The sequence below is a fragment of the Phodopus roborovskii genome, unplaced genomic scaffold (genome assembly GCF_943737965.1).
Source record: "Phodopus roborovskii unplaced genomic scaffold, PHOROB, whole genome shotgun sequence".
NCBI lineage: Eukaryota > Metazoa > Chordata > Mammalia > Rodentia > Cricetidae > Phodopus > Phodopus roborovskii.
In genome coordinates, this window is record NW_026126517.1 from 17,509,668 (window position 1) to 17,528,926 (window position 19,259).

The 19,259-nt window shown below is 37.3% G+C and overlaps 1 protein-coding gene across 1 annotated transcript; it reads right to left on the bottom strand.

Moving 5' to 3' along the window:
* Positions 1-1,588: 1,588 nt before the first annotated feature.
* LOC127231263 (olfactory receptor 145) lies at positions 1,589-2,539 on the bottom strand. Its single transcript, XM_051196752.1, has one exon. The coding sequence runs from the start codon at positions 2,534-2,536 to the stop codon at positions 1,589-1,591; it is 948 nt and encodes a 315-aa protein (XP_051052709.1). The 5' UTR covers positions 2,537-2,539.
* Positions 2,540-19,259: the final 16,720 nt, after the last annotated feature.

A 19,259-nucleotide genomic window follows, 5' to 3' on the forward strand; every position in this document is an offset into this window, starting at 1 on the left:
TTTGTTCTCGATTTTCCTTTTCTTAGAGCACACTTGTTATTCACTGTTTTGTATATAGTTTTCTATTAAGCCTAAATCTTTTCTTTAGACTAAAAGGGGAATTGTAGTGAGGTAGTCCTTCTGTAGCACTGACCACGCCCATTGGGGGGTGGAGCGATGGGCGGAGGTGACCTGAGGAAGGAGGTCGGAGGGGGCCAGGAAGGCGCTCTCTCTTTCTGGCGTGACTCGGACAGGAGAGGATCGGGTTGAATTTCCTGGTGTTCATCTGTCTAGGTTGTAAGTTATTTCTCCCTGATTAAACATCTATTCGGCCTATTTGTTTATCCTGATCCTTATTTACCGCAATAAATCCCAAATATTTGAACCCTATCCTCTAATTATTTTCCATTATATCACATACTTCTGTGCTTACCTCTTTTCTACTACACCAGAGTCACAATCATAAGCCTCATAAGCATCAAAATTGTTCCTACATCTGAAAGTATATGTCTAATTCTTCAGTCTTCCAGGAATACTCTGCTGACTGGCCTGTCAGCAAACTCAAATTGTACATCCCCTCCTCAGAACAGCTGGTCCTGACATGGCAGCAGAAAGTAAACACATAGCAAGTCTCTGCACCATCTCTGCTATGGAAGGGTCTCCACAGCACTCCTCCAGTATATTCAGATACATCATTGTTTATTCTTCATCTGCTGAATTTTCTTGCTCACCTGGACCTGATATCTACCTTATTGTAACCACTCAGACTTTGGAGCCCACAGATAATTAGTGCCTTCCTCGCCATTTTGTTTTTATTTTTTAGAATAACCTTGGTACAGGATAAATTTCAGTTTGTATTTCTTGATTAATAAATACATCATTTGCACCATTTAAAAAACCTGAGAGAAAAGAAGAATAAAAGGAAAAGAGGAAATGCAGGATACTAATGAATTGGAAGTACCACAATTCCTCTACAAATAATTGATAAACATTTGTAGTTCAACTTCTTCCCAATGAAGACCTAGTTTGTACTCACACTCATGTTCTTGTTGTCACATCGAAGATATAATATCCTAAGTAGCTTTCCTTTATTCTGGCTGCTCTAAATGTTATCCAGGTGTTGGCCCTTATTAGCTGTAATCAGAGGAAAATCTATAGCCTTCATTAAGAATAAAGTAAGAGGAGACCAAAAACTGAAAAGAGACAATCATGCCACATACCTCTACCCTTTTCAAAACAAGAATATCTCCCAAACAACATCTTCTCCAGTGATTAATGGAATTTTATTCTGTCAATATGTAAATGGTTGGCTGAAAGTCAGCTACACAGGAATTCTAGAAAAATTCAACTCCAAAATTAGACCTCTTTGCTTTTCTGGATTTATTATGTCCTACTTTTTCTCCTTAAACTCTTACAATTTCTGCAAATAACCTAGAAAATGAATTTTTTCTCTTCTCTCTCTTACTTGAGAAACAAATTCTGTAATTAAATTAATTTTCTCTATTATTTAATAATTTGTATCTTATGGTAATGAGGGATTCTTCCCTCCATACATTTATACATCAAGTATTTCCCATATGCAGATTCAGCATATAGATGAATATGTCTTCTATTCAAATGAACACCCTTTCTTCAATGTCTTTCTCAGTGCATGTTTGACATCTTTGTTTCTCAAACTGTAGATGAAGGGGTTCATCATGGGAACCACAACAGTATAAAACACCGTGGATATCTTATCTTGATCCACTGACCCAACAGGAGAAGGCTTAAAGTATATGAATGATGATGATCCAAAGAACAAAGAAACCGCTATCATGTGGGAGCTGCAGGTGCTGAAAGCCTTGGACCTGCCCTTTGTGGAATGGATGCGGAGGATGTTAGAGAGGATCAAGGTGTAAGAAATAAAGATGGTGAGACTGGGAACTATCACACTAACACCCACCACAATGAAAATCACCAGCTCGTTGATGGCAGTACTTGTGCAGGACAGCTCCAGGAGAGGGGGTATATCACACATGTAGTGGTTGATGATATTGCCATCACAGAAGGTGAGTCTGAGCATGCACACTGTGTGGGCCATGGCACCCAAAAACCCCATTGTGTATCCACCCACCATCAGCACAAAGCAGACCTGATGGGACATGGTTACCTTATAAAGGAGTGGTTTACAGATAGCAGCATATCTATCATAGGCCATGGCTGTCAAAATAAAACATTCATCAATAACAAAGAATGCAAAGAAGAAGAGCTGGGTCATGCACTCAGCATGGGAGATGATGTTCTGCTTCACAAAACTCACCAGCATTTTGGGGGTTATAACAGACGAGTAGCAGAGATCTGTGAGGGAAAGGTTGAAGAGAAAGTAGTACATGGGGGTGTGCAGGTGAGGATTCAAAACAATGAGAATGATCAAGCCCAGGTTCCCCACCATGGAGACCACATAGATTGCCAAGAAGAGAAAGAAGAGAGGCAGCTGGAGCTCTGGCTGCTGTGTCAAGCCCAGCAGGATGAACTCCTTCACAGAAGAGTCATTTTCTGAGGCCATTCCTTGGGTCATAGCTCTGAGGATGGGAAAAATAGGAACATTCAATAATATTCCAGCTTTCATAAGTAAACCCGTATGATGAAACTGAGAGCCAGAATGGAGAGGTCAGCTCCAGTCCAACATTTCAGGCCCTTTGTGCTTGTCTAAATTTCATATAATTGAGAGAATTTAAATTTCATATAGGCACGAATGTGAGAACACAGAAGACAATTTCATTCAGTCTGATAATAACAGTTCCCCTGCCCTACAGAATCCCTGTTCCATTTGTAGCTTGACAGTCTACCTGTCTCAGCTGAGTGGAGATCTCAGGAGAGAGGAGATGAAACCCATGAAAGGCCCCTGGCTCCCTTATGTGAGGTTTAATAGCAGATACCTTACACACAGTTGTACACTCACCATTTTACATGCCCAGCAGGGGAGGGAAAGGTTAACTCTTCCACCCTATTATCACATAGGGCAGATAGCTTTGACTAATTTTAGGTAGTAACCACACTATGGTGGGGCGAGGATAGATCTGTTCAGTTGTTTTTCCTACTTCAACCTTCACTCCTCCAAGTTCTGAGAAACTATGAACTGTAGATCATGATTTCTAGGGTGGCTTTGCCCAGAGTGTCCTCTCCAACCCCAAGTTAGTTAATAGCACCATATAATATCAAAAGAGCCAGATGGTAATATGGCCCAAGGGGTTTAATGAGTTGCAAAATCCTTGGGACCTGATTAAAAGTTGGAAGGCCTATGTTTACCAAGGGTTTTCTCCCAAGAGCAGGCTTTGAAGTTAAGCAAAATCCAGGACCCACATGTACAGCCAACATCAGTGACAATGGCTTACTAAAATGGCACAATTTTATATATATTTGGACACATTCCAAGTCATAAAAATCAAGATGACCTTTTCTTTACCTTCAGTATCTGCTCTTATAAAATCTCTGCAGCACTATAAAATATAAGTTTATGGCATTATTTTTGATCATCCATGGCTCCTTTTTTAATTTGTCAGAACCTAGTATGTTCTCATATAGGAAAGTTAGTGGAAATGTATGCTTTGTATTATTCTATATTATCATAAAAAATGAAGAAAAAGAGAAACTTATGTTTAGCCCAGATGTATTGTGTTTGTTTTTCAGAAGACATTTTTCTAACTTCTTTTGAGATGATAATATAATCACTTTTCTCCTTTTCCTTTTCTTCCTCACACCTCCCCCATACACCTTTCCCCACTCTCCTTCAAATTCATGACATTTTTTCCACTAATTGTTATTGCATGCCTGCAAGAAATGCCCAGAAAAATTAACAAGTATATTTAAAATAAATGTATAATTACAATTATAAATAATAAATTGTGGTCTTAAAAATAAAACATTCGATTATGAATAACACTAAAAATTTTATTAAAAACAGATGATCAATACATATTCATACAGATATGCTCATATAGACGGCATAAACTATAACAAGAAGTGACTCACTTTCTTCCTTATGTTTTTACTGCAGAATTCCTAAAAAATGATTCGTGTCTACAAGTTTTTTTGTAATATGTCACTGGAAAGGGAATGAATTTTCTCTCCAGTATCATTGTCTCTTTTAATTTATTTTAAGGCTACCTAAATTATCAATAAGATCATGCTAGATTTGGCATGACCTCTGATTTGTGTTTTAGATATTGGTAGTTGTAGGATTGGTGTCACATACATATATCTGTGCATGTGTCTTATTGAAATAAACAACAAAAATAAATTTGGATGCCAAAAGGTAATAGTTAAGAAGACACTCTACACCACCAGTGAACAGCCGGTGAACTATCTTGATTAGAAACTTCAGAATACAGAAAAGAACTGAGATGATTGTATGCTTTGCAGACTTCAACACATTCTTTCAAAACTATGGACTATCTCATATCTGTAGAGTAACAATACACAATACCATTAAACATTATAATTTTCCCTAACACACATAACATATCCAGGTATATTAATTAAACTAGAAATAAAAAGGTAAGAGAAAAAGAATTCCACTTAAACTTTTATGTTACGATCATTTGTGTAAAGAGCATACATGTGCTATACTTCATGCTTTGCATTCAAAGGACAACTTCCAGGAGTTGTTTCTCTCCTTTAACCCAGGAGACTGAACTTAAGTCATCAGGCCTGTCAACAACACCTTTATCTGATGAGCCATCTTCCCAACCAAGAATCCCTTTGCAAACAGCAATGATATCAATCCCCTGTGACATTTATATGTTATTTTGTTCTCAGTTTGAATATAGGTATGGTCAAACACAATATTGAGCAATCTTTTTGAACCAATTTTTTGTTTTTGTTTGTGTTGGGTTTTGTTGTTGTTATTGTTGTTTTGTTTTGTTTTTGAGACAGGATTTCTCTGTGTAGCTTTGGAACCTGTACTGAAATTTGCTCTGTAAACCAGGTTGGCCTCAGACTCACAATTATCATCCTGCCTCTGCCTCCTGAGTGCTGGGATTAAAGGCATGCTGTACCACCGCCCAGTGAGCCATTTCTTGATTATTGGTGTGTATTAGTTACTTTTCTCAATTATATGTGCAAAAACTTATTAGAGAGTTTATTTAAGCTTACAATTTGAAGAGATATAGTCCATCTGATTGAGAAGTCATGACACCAGGAAGTTGAGAGTGATTAATGTTGGAATTCAGTGTACTTGTCCTTTTAATGAAGTCTAAACCTATAACCCAGAAAATGATGATGTTCACATTTGGGGCAGGTCTTCTCACCTCAGTTAACCTAATCTAAAATATCCCTCATAGATATACCCAGATGCTTGTCTCTTTGGTGATTCTAGATTCTGTCAAGGTGACAATGGATATTATCCATTACAGTCACCTTCTACAGGAGAAGTCTGTAGTGTCAACACTAAAATATGGTCTGGCTATGGTGTTTATTTAGCATAGTCAACAGAAGTCCATCACCGTTGAGAGTTCCATCAGTTTAGGTTTAGTAAGAGAAATAACTTATTCTGGGAATTTTAAGCAAGGAGAATGAATGGGAATTAACTACTTACAAAAGTAACAGATATGCTCAGAGAAAGAATTCTAGATTGAGGACTAAGGAGTTAGCCTACTTCTTTATATACCTGACCCACCAGGATGGCAATAATAGGTAAGACAGAGTTCACTCATGGTGTTCGTTTAACACTCCTAGGGCATGCTTCCCGAATATCAGAGCAAGGCTGGCTCATCACTGACTCCCTTTCCCCACGTTAGAAGCAGAGAACTCTTCTTGTACTCACCATTCCATTTTTAAATAAGGATCTCTAAACCTTAAATAGGGTCAAGGTTTAGAGATTTTATAATGTTTGGGAGACAGAAAACGATTGGCTACAAATAAAAGTTACATTATACACATTGGCATGATTTGTGTTTTCAGATTCTAAGTTTAGACAGCTATTCTAGTTTTATTCAATGGTAGACTTTGTCAATAGCCTTTTCTTCACCTATAAAGGGTGTCATGTGGTTTCTGTACTTTAATCTATTCGTCATATCTACAGTATATTACACTTATTGAACTGTGTATATTAAGCCATCCTTGCATCCCTGAAATAAAGCACACTTGGTCATGGTAAACAAAAGTTTATCAAGTTCTAATAATTTTGTCTTATTTGGCCCTTCTAATGGTATGGTGTTCACTGAGATTTTATTTGACTTAATGAGCTTTGTATTCCCAAAATTTCATTTATTTTTCAGTATTTCTGTCTTAAAATTAATCTCCATTTCTTTTAGTATATTTTTAATTAATTCTTTGAGAATTTCATACATGTATGCAATGTATTTTGATAATATCCAGTCATCTCTCTAACTCCTCCAAGATTCACCCAAATACCTCCTCCCAACTTTCAGGTTTATTTTTCATAACCCAATAAGACCACTTTGTGATGCCCATATATCACAAGTATGAAGCCATCCACTAGACTATGGGGCAACCACAAGGGGCCACAACCTTAAGGAAAATTTATCATTTCCCCAAAAGCCATCAACTCTTAGCTAAGGGAGGGAACATGTGAGCCCCTCTGACATCCATATTGTAATGTTGATTGGTTTGATCTTCTTCAGTTATTGTATCAGAGCTGCTGAGAGTTAATAGGCATAGTTGTCATATCAAAAGAACACAGTTTTTCTGGTTCTCACTATCTTTCTACTCTTTCTTCTCCTACTGTTCCTGAGTTTTGGGAAAGGGGGTTTGTGATATAAATGTCCAACTTATTACTGAGCACTTCACAGAAACCTGTTCTCTGCATTTAGCTAAATTCTGAGATTCTGCATGGAGTGATATCACTGTAAAATTAAACCTTTCCAATGAGATCTAAGAGTATATTTAGAAGGCAGTGTAATGCTATATCCATTTAGGAAAAATAATAGTAGGTTCATCTCTAGGGCCTGTAACCTTCTCAGCCATGGGTTTTGCTCTAGATTTATAGTACCAGGGATGAATTCCTTCCTGAAGTATAGGCCTTACACCTAATCAGAAAACAATTAGTCATCATTGTAACATTCATGCCACCATTGTACCATATCTTTCCACCCCAGTAATTACTAAAGCTCATATGTTCACAGCCAGGTAAGCATGACATTCCCCACAGAAGCCTACATAGCATCTGACAGTACTATGGAAAGCCAGCAGAAAAAAAGTGTCCTATTCAATATCAAATGGATTCCTCTATGCCCTATAACCAATGTGTGTGTGTGTGTGTGTGTGTGTGTGTGTGTGTGTGTGTGTGTGTAACTGAAAGACTTACACTAGCAAATAAATGAAGTGAAACCCAAATAATTGGAATGCTAGGCAGAATTTGCTAACCACCTGCCCTGAGATAGCAGGATACCAAGAATTCACACTGCCCCTCCTTTCAGTGAGTCAGCAGGTGGTAAATAGGGTCCTTAAGAAACAAAGAGATAGCTGCAACTCCAGTTTGCCCAGACAAGATTAATTAGCACACCCCTAGGCCCTAAGGTTTGCTGTCCCTAATAGCAAAACCATCCAGCCTCAAAGGGTCATGCACTCAATGGACTGAGGGTCAGACCCCCTCCCTAAGCTTGTGGGTTTTGCCTTTAAAAACGCCTGTGGCCAGAGAATGAAGCTTCTCTCTGGCCTGTGTGCTGAGGGAGCCCATTTGTGCAAATGTTTCCTGTTCCATGTTGCAGCAACTGGACTGGACATTGAGTTCTTGGGGATACCAACCGAAACTGGGAGACTTCTCATTCTGAAGGTCTTACATAACAATGAGGTCTTACCACTAAATTCTGGTGGTCAACCAAAGGCAATTACAAATGCTTATATTGTTTTGATGGTGTCCAGGACACACTTTACTAAAAACTTGAGCTTTTTGTCTGGCAACTTATAGCTTGCAAGGTATGTCTCCTTGCAAGGTAACTTCAATATATATACTTGTATGAATATGTACAAATGCAAATAAAAAGCAGTAGGTTTCCAAAGGAGTTTCTCAAACATTCTTAGGTTCTCCCCCTAGGGCCTATTACCTATATAGACTCAGGGTCTTGGCCTCACTGACAGTATTAGAAATGGATTTCATCTCATGAAGCAAGCCTTAAGTCCAACTTAAATACGATTGGTTACTCCTAAAACATGTGCCACATTTGCACCAGAGGCTTATCTTTCAGGCAGCTCCTTACTGTAGCTCACTGAATTAATTCCTGTGTGAGATTATTATTACTTTCCTCCTCTGCTCAGTGAATAACATCTTTCAGAACTATGACTGCTAACCAGTAGGCATGATACTTCCAGTTGAGTAACAATAAGATCTCCACATGTTCTACAACATAAATATGTTGTATCTTGAACAATAGCATTCTACTGTAAAGTTGTGGAGGACAGCCATTAACTAACATCACCATTGTTGGGAGGGGGTCAACAACGGAAAAGGGTGTAAGCCATTCCAAATACTGGAAGCTGTATTTGATAAGATATCTAGTTAGGGCACTGTTACTCCCAGTGCAGTGTATGACAACTGCACTTAAACTCTTACGTGTGTATTTTAAAAAGATTCTATAGCCATAGCCTCTACATAGCTATTTGAAAACTCCTTTAGTGTTAGTTGTCTCTCCATACCCTCTGTTTTACCATGCCTTTCCATCTCCCTCCACATTTAACCCTTCAATTTTAGTTTCCCCTTTATGCCTTCAGAACATTGTATTCTATTTCCCCTTCATTAAAAGATCCATTCCTCCTCTGATCCCATACTAGCTAACTAACCTCTCTTGGTATACTAAGTTAAATGCAGATATCTAATTCATAAAAGCTAACATCCATATAGAAGAAAAAATACACAATGTTTGCTTTCTGAGATGTGGTTACCTTACTCAGCACGATTGTTTCTGGCTCTATTTATTTGCCTGCAAATTTTAGGTTTCTTAATAGTTGAATAATATTCCATTGTGTAAATTAATCATATTTTCAATATCCATTTGTCACTTTATGGACATCAAGGCTATTTCCAATGTGTAGGCATGTGCATAAAGCAACAGAGAACATGAATAAGCAAGTGTCTCTGTTGTGAGTTATAGAGCCTTCTGGATATATGCCCAAGAGTGGAATTTTTAAGTACCCAACACAATAATTTCCATTGTGGATGTACCCGGCTGCACTCTTAGAAGAATTGACAAGTGTCTCCTTTTTTGTGCATCTTTGGCAACATGTGTGGTCATGTTTTTTATTAATCTTGGCTGTTCTGACTGGGGCAAGATAAAATCTCAACTATCATTAATAGAAGTTATTTCTCTCCTATGCCTGACTTGTACTGATTTCCTTATTTTGCTAACCATTTTCATAACCTTTATAAATTTATTTCAAAGTTTAATCATGTTATTCTAATTATTATTTTGAATTTCAGGGTAGATTTCATCTTTTTCACTCTCATTGGAGGCCATTACTGCAGAATTAGTAATTTTAGAGGCATCTTCTTGCCTTACATTTTTTTATGGTGGAATTTCTGAATTTGAGTTTGCACATATAGAATTAAGTTGTTAGTTAGTGTTGCTTTTTTAAACAACCATAGTATATCAGTGAAAAAAATCACAATGTCCAAGTGGTACTGGCTTGTAGTAGGGTTGAGATGTTTCTTTCCACTGAATGTAGGTATATCTAAGCAAGTTAATATTTCAACCCCCATCCTCAGGGCACCAACTTGTCTCTGCAGCTTTACTCTGAAAAATGTAATATTAAATGCAGAAGCAAACACAATCAATGCACATATTTGCTGTGAAAATAAAGTAATAACTAGTATACTTTGCCTTTTAACTCCAATATTTTTGGAAGCAAACAAATAAGAATAGTAGTAGGGTATTGGTTACTAAGGACATAAATAGAAAGGAAATAAGCAGAGCAAGACCAGTGGAATAGTATTGAAGGAACAAAGATAACTGGAGGGAAAATAAATAAATCTATTACTGTGTAAGTAAATAAATAGTACTCCCATGTGACCATGTTAGTGGGGGCAACTCAAGCGAAAAGTAGAATGAAATGAGGATATGCAAGAAATGTAATCAGATGACCTTAAACAATCCTAACTCTCAAGAGCTGAGGCAGGGATATCCCCAGCTTTTCTCCAACCTACACTAATCATGAGTCACCTGTTAGTGATTGTGCTCCATAGTGTGGACTACAGTCTTTACACACAGATGTACTTCTCTTCATGGCACTATCCTTCCTGGACCTGCTGTGTCTCATAGGATGCTTGTCATTGGCCTCACAAGAGACAAGTGTCCTCAAAGTCCCATAGTGGCTGAAAGGAAAGGGTTCTCCATTTGTGCCTCAGATCAGGCAGAGTTGTTCATGGTCTATGGTAGATCTTTTTACTTTACATCCACATACCAAAGAATCATGCCATGCTGCTCAACAAAGATGTCTCTGTCCTTAATTATGTCATCACATTCTCTTGAACCTTCAAGACCTATGAAAGAAAAAAGTAACACATTGAAGGGATCTAAGCCTACTCTGTGAAGAAATAATGTTGGTCACAAGTCAAAAGAAGTATCCTTATGAAACTGTCAGATTGAAATTTTTCTGTAATTAGTTTAACTGTGTAAGAAGTGTGGGGTATTCAAATAATACCCTACGCTAGTAAAAGATAGATTTTCATAGATACATGACATGGCATGTGAGGTTATCCTCCACGATTCTTGCCATAGCATTCCCAGAGTCTCTAAATGTGTCCTGACTCTATAGTAGAGCCTCTAGGTATGAAAGTATGAAAGCATATACAGACTCCTTTCCCATGATTCTGAGGAAATATTATCATATCTTAAGTATATTGACTCATTCAGGATTTTGAAAGCCTATGAGACAAACCAAGATAGACCTATGGATGGAGAGGTAAGCAAGGTCCAATAAATGATCCTCAATTGTTTATAAGAAATATCATTTTAGTGAGAATGATAAAACCATTTTATTGTCCTTGAACATGAACAAAATATTTTTCTTATATTTTGTAGGCTTCCTTGTATATACAATATATTGAGGGTATCAAGATGGTTCAACTACAGGTAAAGGTACTTTTCTCTAAAACTGAAGACCTTGAGCTTGATCCACAGGCCACAAACTGTATAAGGAGAGAACTGAGCATTACAAAAAATGTCCTCTGACATCCATATGCATGCTGTCATGTATACCCCACAAAACACACACACACACACACACACACACATACAGAGAGAGAGAGAGAGAGAGAGAGAGAGAGAGAGAGAGAGAGAGAGAGAGAGAGAGAGAATGTTATAAAAAATTAACTTAAAACAGTACTGAGTTGGTGGCTCTTTTAATATTGGGGTAAACTTGTTTTTCTTTCAAAATGACATAGAATGCAATGCCACTTTTGTTCCAATTTAGTAACATATGGCACAAATTAAACAAAGGATTCCAGGTTACTTATAGAGCACTGAGTACTTAAATTACATAATAGCAATTCTTTATATCCTGTTTTTATATTGTTGTTGTTCATTGTTATTTGTCTAATTTATTTATTGTTTTTATTTTTAAATCAGCATACAACATTGTTTGCTTTTTGAGATGGTGTCTTCTATATATCCCAGGCTGGCCTTGAACTCATAGTCTTCATTGATCTTCACCAGTTCTGAGATTATAGGTATGTGCCATCTTGCTTGCCTAGATAACAAAAAATGATTTGGAGCTCTAACAATCACAGATTTCAGAAGAGCTAAAGACTATACCTAGGTCTGATCAAATAAGAAATTCATCATCATTAAAATTATATTTCAGTAGTAAGATAGGTAGATAGATATGTAGATGTAGATACAGAGAAAGATAGTAGATAGTATATGTCACTGTATACATTAAGTATGCACAACTGAAAGATAGCAGTTAGACTGTTGTATACTGTAAGCATGCCAAATAAATTGCATCCCACCTCATAAAAAAATATTTAAAAAACAAAAAGGCAACCTATACATAGACAGTCCTTAAGTTGTACATGCCAAATGACCAGTCAACCAACAATTCTTAACTCCAACTACTGTCAGTACACATTGAGGTTCTTGACCTGTACTGGCCTATTTTTGAAAATGGTAGGCAATGATTTCGACAGGAAGAATCAAAAGAATGTGTCAGTCTTTTGACATTATCAGTTTGTTCTGTCAATTAAATCATGTAGAAAAAATACATCCCTCGTCTAGAAGAAATAATAAACATTCAATTAAGTAATTTGTTCTGAAGTGCAATGTTCCATCATGGAGGGAAGCTCATTAAAACTTAGGAATCTCTAAAGATTGATCAATGAAGATTTGGAAATAAACAACTCACAAGTCTCAAGAGGTCCTGAAATTTGAAAGATTATAAGGCCCATCCTTCCTGAAGATTAGAAAGCAGTGAAAACTGATGAGTAGAGGAAACTCTTAAACTTGTCAAGCAGTATGCAGGTCATGCAGATGGCTCTGGTGTCTTAGTGTTCATTAATCTTCATTCATACTTGAAGACATTTTAATGATGCATCTGCCTTTGAGTTGTCCACACTTCTGTCTGTAATCCAATAAATGCAACTTAAATTGGACTTCAGTGGGATCATTAATTTTGTCTGTCATTAGTTCCTTCTCTGAGGTAAGTAGGTATTAGGTTACATCTCAGCAAACTGTCACAAAATAAATATCATTCTGCCAAGCAATTGTAAAAAGAAAGGAAGAAAGAAAAAAGATAAAAAGAAAGGAAGGAAGGAAGGAAGGAAGATAGAAAGAAAGAAAGAAAGAAAGAAAGAAAGAAAGAAAGAAAGATACAATTCCAAAGATTATAAATCTCTTCAGATTCTTCAGCCTCATAAATTTCATTTTAAGTACAGCTCTAAGTTAGGTGAAAATGGTGATTTAATTTCCAATCATATGTGTTGCTATCAGTCTACTCAGGTACATTAATGTTCCAGTCTACCAGAACTATTTGGTAGTTCACAGGGCAAACGTTCTGAGAAGATAAATCAAAATGTTTAAATGGCCACCTTGAAACATGTATGTGTAATGCTTTCTATTACAAATATTTACTGTGAGGCTGGGAGCGGCAAGCACAAAAGGTACCTACCAATCTAAGTCTTGTAATCATATCAAGTTGACAATCATTAACTAGATGTGAGGACAGACTTAAAATCTCAGAATTTAGGGGACTGGGACAGAAATATAATGGGTTTCAGAACAACCTAGACCTTAGCAAGGCTATGTCTTAAAACTAATGTCATGGAAGTTCACTATACCATATCCAGGTGGGTAAACACTACTTGGACTCAAGGGGTTACAAAAAAACAAAAAGCCAGGGTTTGAGAGTTTCAGAGAGAGAAGTGTTTAAGGGGTCTTGAGGAAATTTGGAGGGATTTGAAATACAATCATGACACATTGTATACAAGACTGAAATTTTCCAAAGAAAAAGTCCATAGCTGTTTTAGAAAATAGAATCATTTGTTCTTTTTTGTTTTGTTTTGTTTTGTTTTGTTTTTTGTTTTTGAAGACAAGGTTTCTCTGTGTAGCTTGGAGCCTCTCCTGGCACTGGCTGGGATTAAAGGTGTGCACCACCAAGCCCAAAGCATTTGTTCTTCTTTTTCAACATCATTTTCACATGAAGTGTCTGCCCCTGATTAAGTCGGGAGAGAAGAGTAAAGATAATCCAAAGCTTCTGAGGCTGAAGTGGAGCTTCTAAGGATACTTAAGAATCCACTCATACCACCTTCTGTTCAAGAATTAGAATGGAGCAACATCATAGTAGTCAACTTCCTTCGACAGCCTGGCAGGCAACAGAGCTTAAAAGACATGTGTGCAAGAAAAAGATTCATACATACCAATTGCCTTAGTTACTCCTTTTCTATTGTTATGACAAAACACCATGTTCAAAGCAACTTATCAAAGAAAGCATTAAATTGACATTCCAGTGCCCTGCTTACAGCCTCCTGAGGCACAGAGGGGAACCCATTCCTGCAGACCAGCTCATCTAGAGTCTGCCAGCACCCTAGTCTCTCCACCACCCACTGGAAGAGGAGAGCCATCAGACTTTAGACCTGCTTGCCCCCACCAGAAGAGAACCTCGGGCCCGTACCCACCAGGAGAGGAAGACCTGCTTACCCCCACCGGAAGAAGGAATGAATATGGAGAATAGAAGAACACATTTAACAACAGAAAACCAATATGATGACACCAGAGTCTAGGGACATGTACACCAGCAAGGCCTTAACATCTCAAAACAAATGAAGCAGAAGGGAACAACCCTAAAAACAACTTCATGAAGATGATAGAGACCTTAAAAGAAGAAATGAGAAAATCCTTTAAAGAAATGGAAGAAAAAACAAACCAAAAATTGAAAGATACAATTCAAATGTGCAAGGACTAAAAGTATGAATGGAGACAATAAAAGAAAAAAAGAAACAATATGAGGGAATGCTGGAAATAGAAAAGCTAGGTAAACAATCATGAATTGCAGATGCAATTCCGAATACAAGACATGGAAGAGAGGACTCCATCACTGGGCCTCTGCTGGAGGACCGCCCTGAGTCCCCACCTGCCTGATCTTTGACTCCCATCACCAGGTCCCTGCCAGAGGAGAGACCTCCTAGAAACTCCTGAGCTACAGACATCAAACTCCTGATCCACTTACGCCCACCAGGAGAATAGCATAAAAAGGAGAAACTCCACCTGCACATACTGGAAGAAGCGATGGGAAGTCGCCACTACAAGAGAACACCTAACAATAGAAAAACAAGCATGACACCACAAGAATCTAGGGACTCTACACCAACTAAATCTGAACACATCAAAGTAGATGAAACAGAATAGAACAATTTAAAAAATAATTTCACAAAAATTATAGAAGCACTGAAAGACAATATGAGAAAATCTCCTGAAGAAAAAATAAACAAAAAATTGGAAGAAATAGAGGAAAAGATGAAGCAAAAAAAAAAAAATGCAAGAAATGAACAATATCTTAAAGAAAGTAAGGAAAGCCAAGAAAAAACAATCAAACAATGGAAGGAAACAACTCAAACAGTTCAAGACTTGAAAACTGAAATAGAGACAATAAAGCAAACAAAAACTGAGGGAATGCTGGAAATAGGAAAAACTGGGTAAACAATCAGGAACTACAAATTCAAGCATAACCAACAGAATACAAGAGATCAAAGAGAGAAACTCAGGCGCTGAGGATAACTGGAGGAAATAGATTCATCGACCAAAGAAAATCTTAAATCCAACAAATCCTTAACACAAAGCATCCAGGAAATGTGCGACACCATGAAAAGGCCAAACCTATGGATATTAGGCATTGAAGAAGGCAAAGGTGCAGAAAATATATTCAACAAAATCATTGAAGAAAACTTTCCCAATCTGAAGAAACACATGCCTATGAAAGGGCAAGAAGGGTACCAAACACCATATAGACTGCACCAAAGAAAAAAGACCACTCAACACATAATAATCAAAACACATAACATACAGAATAAAGAAAGAATACTAAGGGCAGCAAAGGAAAAAGGCCAGGTAACATATAAAGGCAGACCTATCAAAATTACACCTGAATTCTCTATGGAAACTCTAAAGGCCAGAAAGTCCTGGATAGATGTCCTCTAGGTACTAAGAGTCCACTAATGCCAGCCCAGGGTATTATACCCAGCAAAACTTGCAATCACTATAGACAGATAAACAAAATATTTAATGACAAAGGCACATTTTCACAATACGTATCCACAAATTAAGCTCTATAGAAAGTTCTGGAAGGAAAACTCCAACCCAAGGAAATTAACTATGCCCACAAAGATAGGCAATATATAATCACACTTCATCAGAAGCCAAAGGTAAAGCACAGCAAATATATTCACAGTACCACCACCAACAGCAAATCTAAAATAAACAAGCATTAACAATCAATGGTCCTTACTTTCCCTCAACATTAATGGTTTTAACACGTCTATAAAAAGACACAGGCTAACAGAATGGATACGAAGACAGAAACCATCCTTCTGCTACATACAAGAAACATATCTAAGCTTCAAAGACAGACATTACCTCAGTGTAAAGGGTTGAGAAAAGATCTTCTAATCAAATGGACCCAAGAAGCAAGCAGGTGTGGCTATCCTAATATCTAACAAGTTAGACTTCAAACCAAAATCAATCAAAAGAGATGAAGAAGGTCATTTCATGCTCTTCACAGGAGAAATCCATCAGCACAAAAATCTCAATTCTGAACATCTATGCCCCAAATACAAAGGCACCCACATTCATAAAAGAAATACTACTAAAACTCAAAGCTCACATAAAACCTCACACATTCATAGTGGGAGACTTCAACATGCCACTCTCACCACTAGACAGGACACCAGACAGAAACTTGCCAAAGAAACAAAAGAACTAACAGAAGATATGTCCCAATGTGGTTTAACAGACATCTATAGAAGATTCCATCCAAACACAAAAGAATATACCTTCTCCTCAGCTCGACATGGAACCTTCACTAAAATCGGCCATAAACAAACCTCAACAGATAAAAAAAAAAAAAAATTGGAATAGTCCCCTGTATCTTATCAGACCACCATGCTTTAAAGTTGGAATTCAACAACACAAATTGCAGAAACCCTACAAACTAATGGAAACTGAACAATGCACAATTGTTCCATACCTGGGTCAAAGAAGAAATGAAGAAAAAAATTTAAGACTTGCTAGAATTAAACAAGAATGAGAACACAACATACCAGAACTTATGGGACATCTTGAAAGCAGGGCTATGAGGAAAATTCATTACACTAAGTGCCCATATGTACAAAACAGAGGATAGTCACATTAGAGAATTAACAGCACAACTAAAAGCCTTAGAACAAAAAGAAGCAACTTAAATAGACCTATAACCCCTCATGAAATAGAAGCAGTCATCAAAAGCCTCCCAACAAAAAAATCCCAGGGCCAAATGGTTTCAGTGAAGAATTATACCAGAAATTCATAGAAGAGATAATACCAATACTCCTAAAATTGTCCCATATAATAAAAGCAGGAAGTTCATTGCAAAACTCTTTACAAGACCACAATTACCTTGGTACCCAAGCAATACAAAGACACAACTAAGAAAGAGAACTACAGACCAATATCATTCATGAACATTGATGTAAAAATAATAAAATACTGGCAAATCAAATCCAAGAACACATCTGAGAAATCATCCACCATGACAAAGTAGGCTTCATCCCTGGGTTGCAGGGATGGTTCAGCATATGAAAATCTATCAATGTGATCCACCATACAAAGAAAATGAAAAAAAAAAAAAAAAAACACATGATCATCTCACTAGATGCTGAAAAAGCCTTTGACAAAATTCAACACCCTTTCATGAAAAAGGTCTTAGAGAGCAATGGGATAACAGGAACATACCTAAACATAATAAAAGCAGTATACAGTAAACCAACAGCCAACATCAAACTGAATGGGCAGAAGTTTAAGAAGATTCCTCTAAAATCAGGAACAAGACAAGGCTCCCCTCTCTATCCATATCTCTTCAATATTGTACTTGAAGTTCTAGCTAAAGCAATAAGATGACAAAAAGAGATCAAGAAGATACAAAATGGAAAGGAAGAAGCAAACTGTCACTATTTGCAGATGATAGGATAGCTTACATAAGCAACCCAAAAAACTCTGCTAGAGAACTTCTACAGCTGATAAACACTTTTAGCAAACTGGCAGGATACATGATAAACTCAAAAAAATAAAAATCAGTGGCCCTACTATATACATATGACAAAGGGACTGAGAAAGATATCAGAGAAACATCACCCTTTACAATAGCCACAAACAACATTGGGGTAATGCTTACCAAACAAGTGAAAGATGAATATAGCAAGAACTTTGTGTCTTTTAAGAAACAAATTAAAGAAGATACCTGAAAATGGAAAGATCTCCCATGCTCTTGGATAGGTAAGATAAAAATAGTAAAAATGGCAATCTTGCCAAAAGCAATCTACAGATTCAATGCAATAACCATCAAAATCCCAGCACAATTCTTCACTTATATTGAAAGGATAATAATCAACTTTATATGGAAAAACAAAAGACCCAGGATAGCCAAAACAACCCTGTATGATAAAGGAACTTCAGGAGGCATCACCATCCCCGACTTCTAGCTCTACTATAGAGCTATAGTCCTGAAAACAGCTTGGTATTGGCACAAAAATAGACAGGAAGACCAATGGAATCAAATCAAACATGCTGACATTACACACACACCTACAAACACCTGATTTTTGACAAAACAGATAAAAGTATATAATGGGGTGAGGACAGCATCTTCAATAAATGGTGTACAATTGGATGATGGTGTGTAGAAGACTGCAGATAGACTCATGTCTATCTCCATGCACAAAACTCAAGTCCAAATGTATCAAAGACCTCAACATAAATCCAGCCACACTGAACCTCTTAGAAGAGAAAGTGGGAGATACCCTTGAACAATTTGGTACATAAAACCAGGTCCTGAACATAGCACCAGTAGCAGAGACACTGAGATGGGCAACTAATAAATGGGACCTCCTCAAACTGAAAAGCTCCTGTAAGGCAAATGACACAGTTGACAAGACCAAATGGCAGGCCACAGACTGAGAAAAGATATTTACCAATCCTACATCTGACAAAGTGATGATTTCCAAAATATTCAAAGACCTCAAGAAACTAGTCACTAAAACACCAAATAACCCTATTTAAAAAAATGGGGTACAGAACTGAACAGAGAATTCTCAATAGAGGAAGTTAAAAAAAAAAAAACAAAGCTGAAACACAATTTATAAAGTGCTCAACACTTTGGAGAAAGGGGAACACTTCTCCACTGATGGTGGGAGTGCAAACTCATGCAGCCATTTTGGAAATCAGTATGGCAGTTCCTCAGGAAAATAGGAATTAGTTTACCACAGGACCTGGCAATACCCCTCTTAGGCATATACCCAAATGATCCACATCCATGCAACAAAGACCTCTGTTCAACTATGTTCATAGCAGCACTATTTGTAATAGCAAGAACCTGGAAGCAACCTAGATGCCCCACAATTGAAGAATGGATAATAAAGATGTGGTACATCTACACAATGGAATACTACTCTGCAGAAAAAATAATGGTTCCTTGGAATTCGCAGGCAAGTGGATGGCACTTGAAGAAACCATCCTGAATGAAGTAACCCAGTCACAAAATGAGAAACATAGTATGTACTCACTCATATATGGATTTTAGACCTAGAGCAAAGGATCACCAGACTA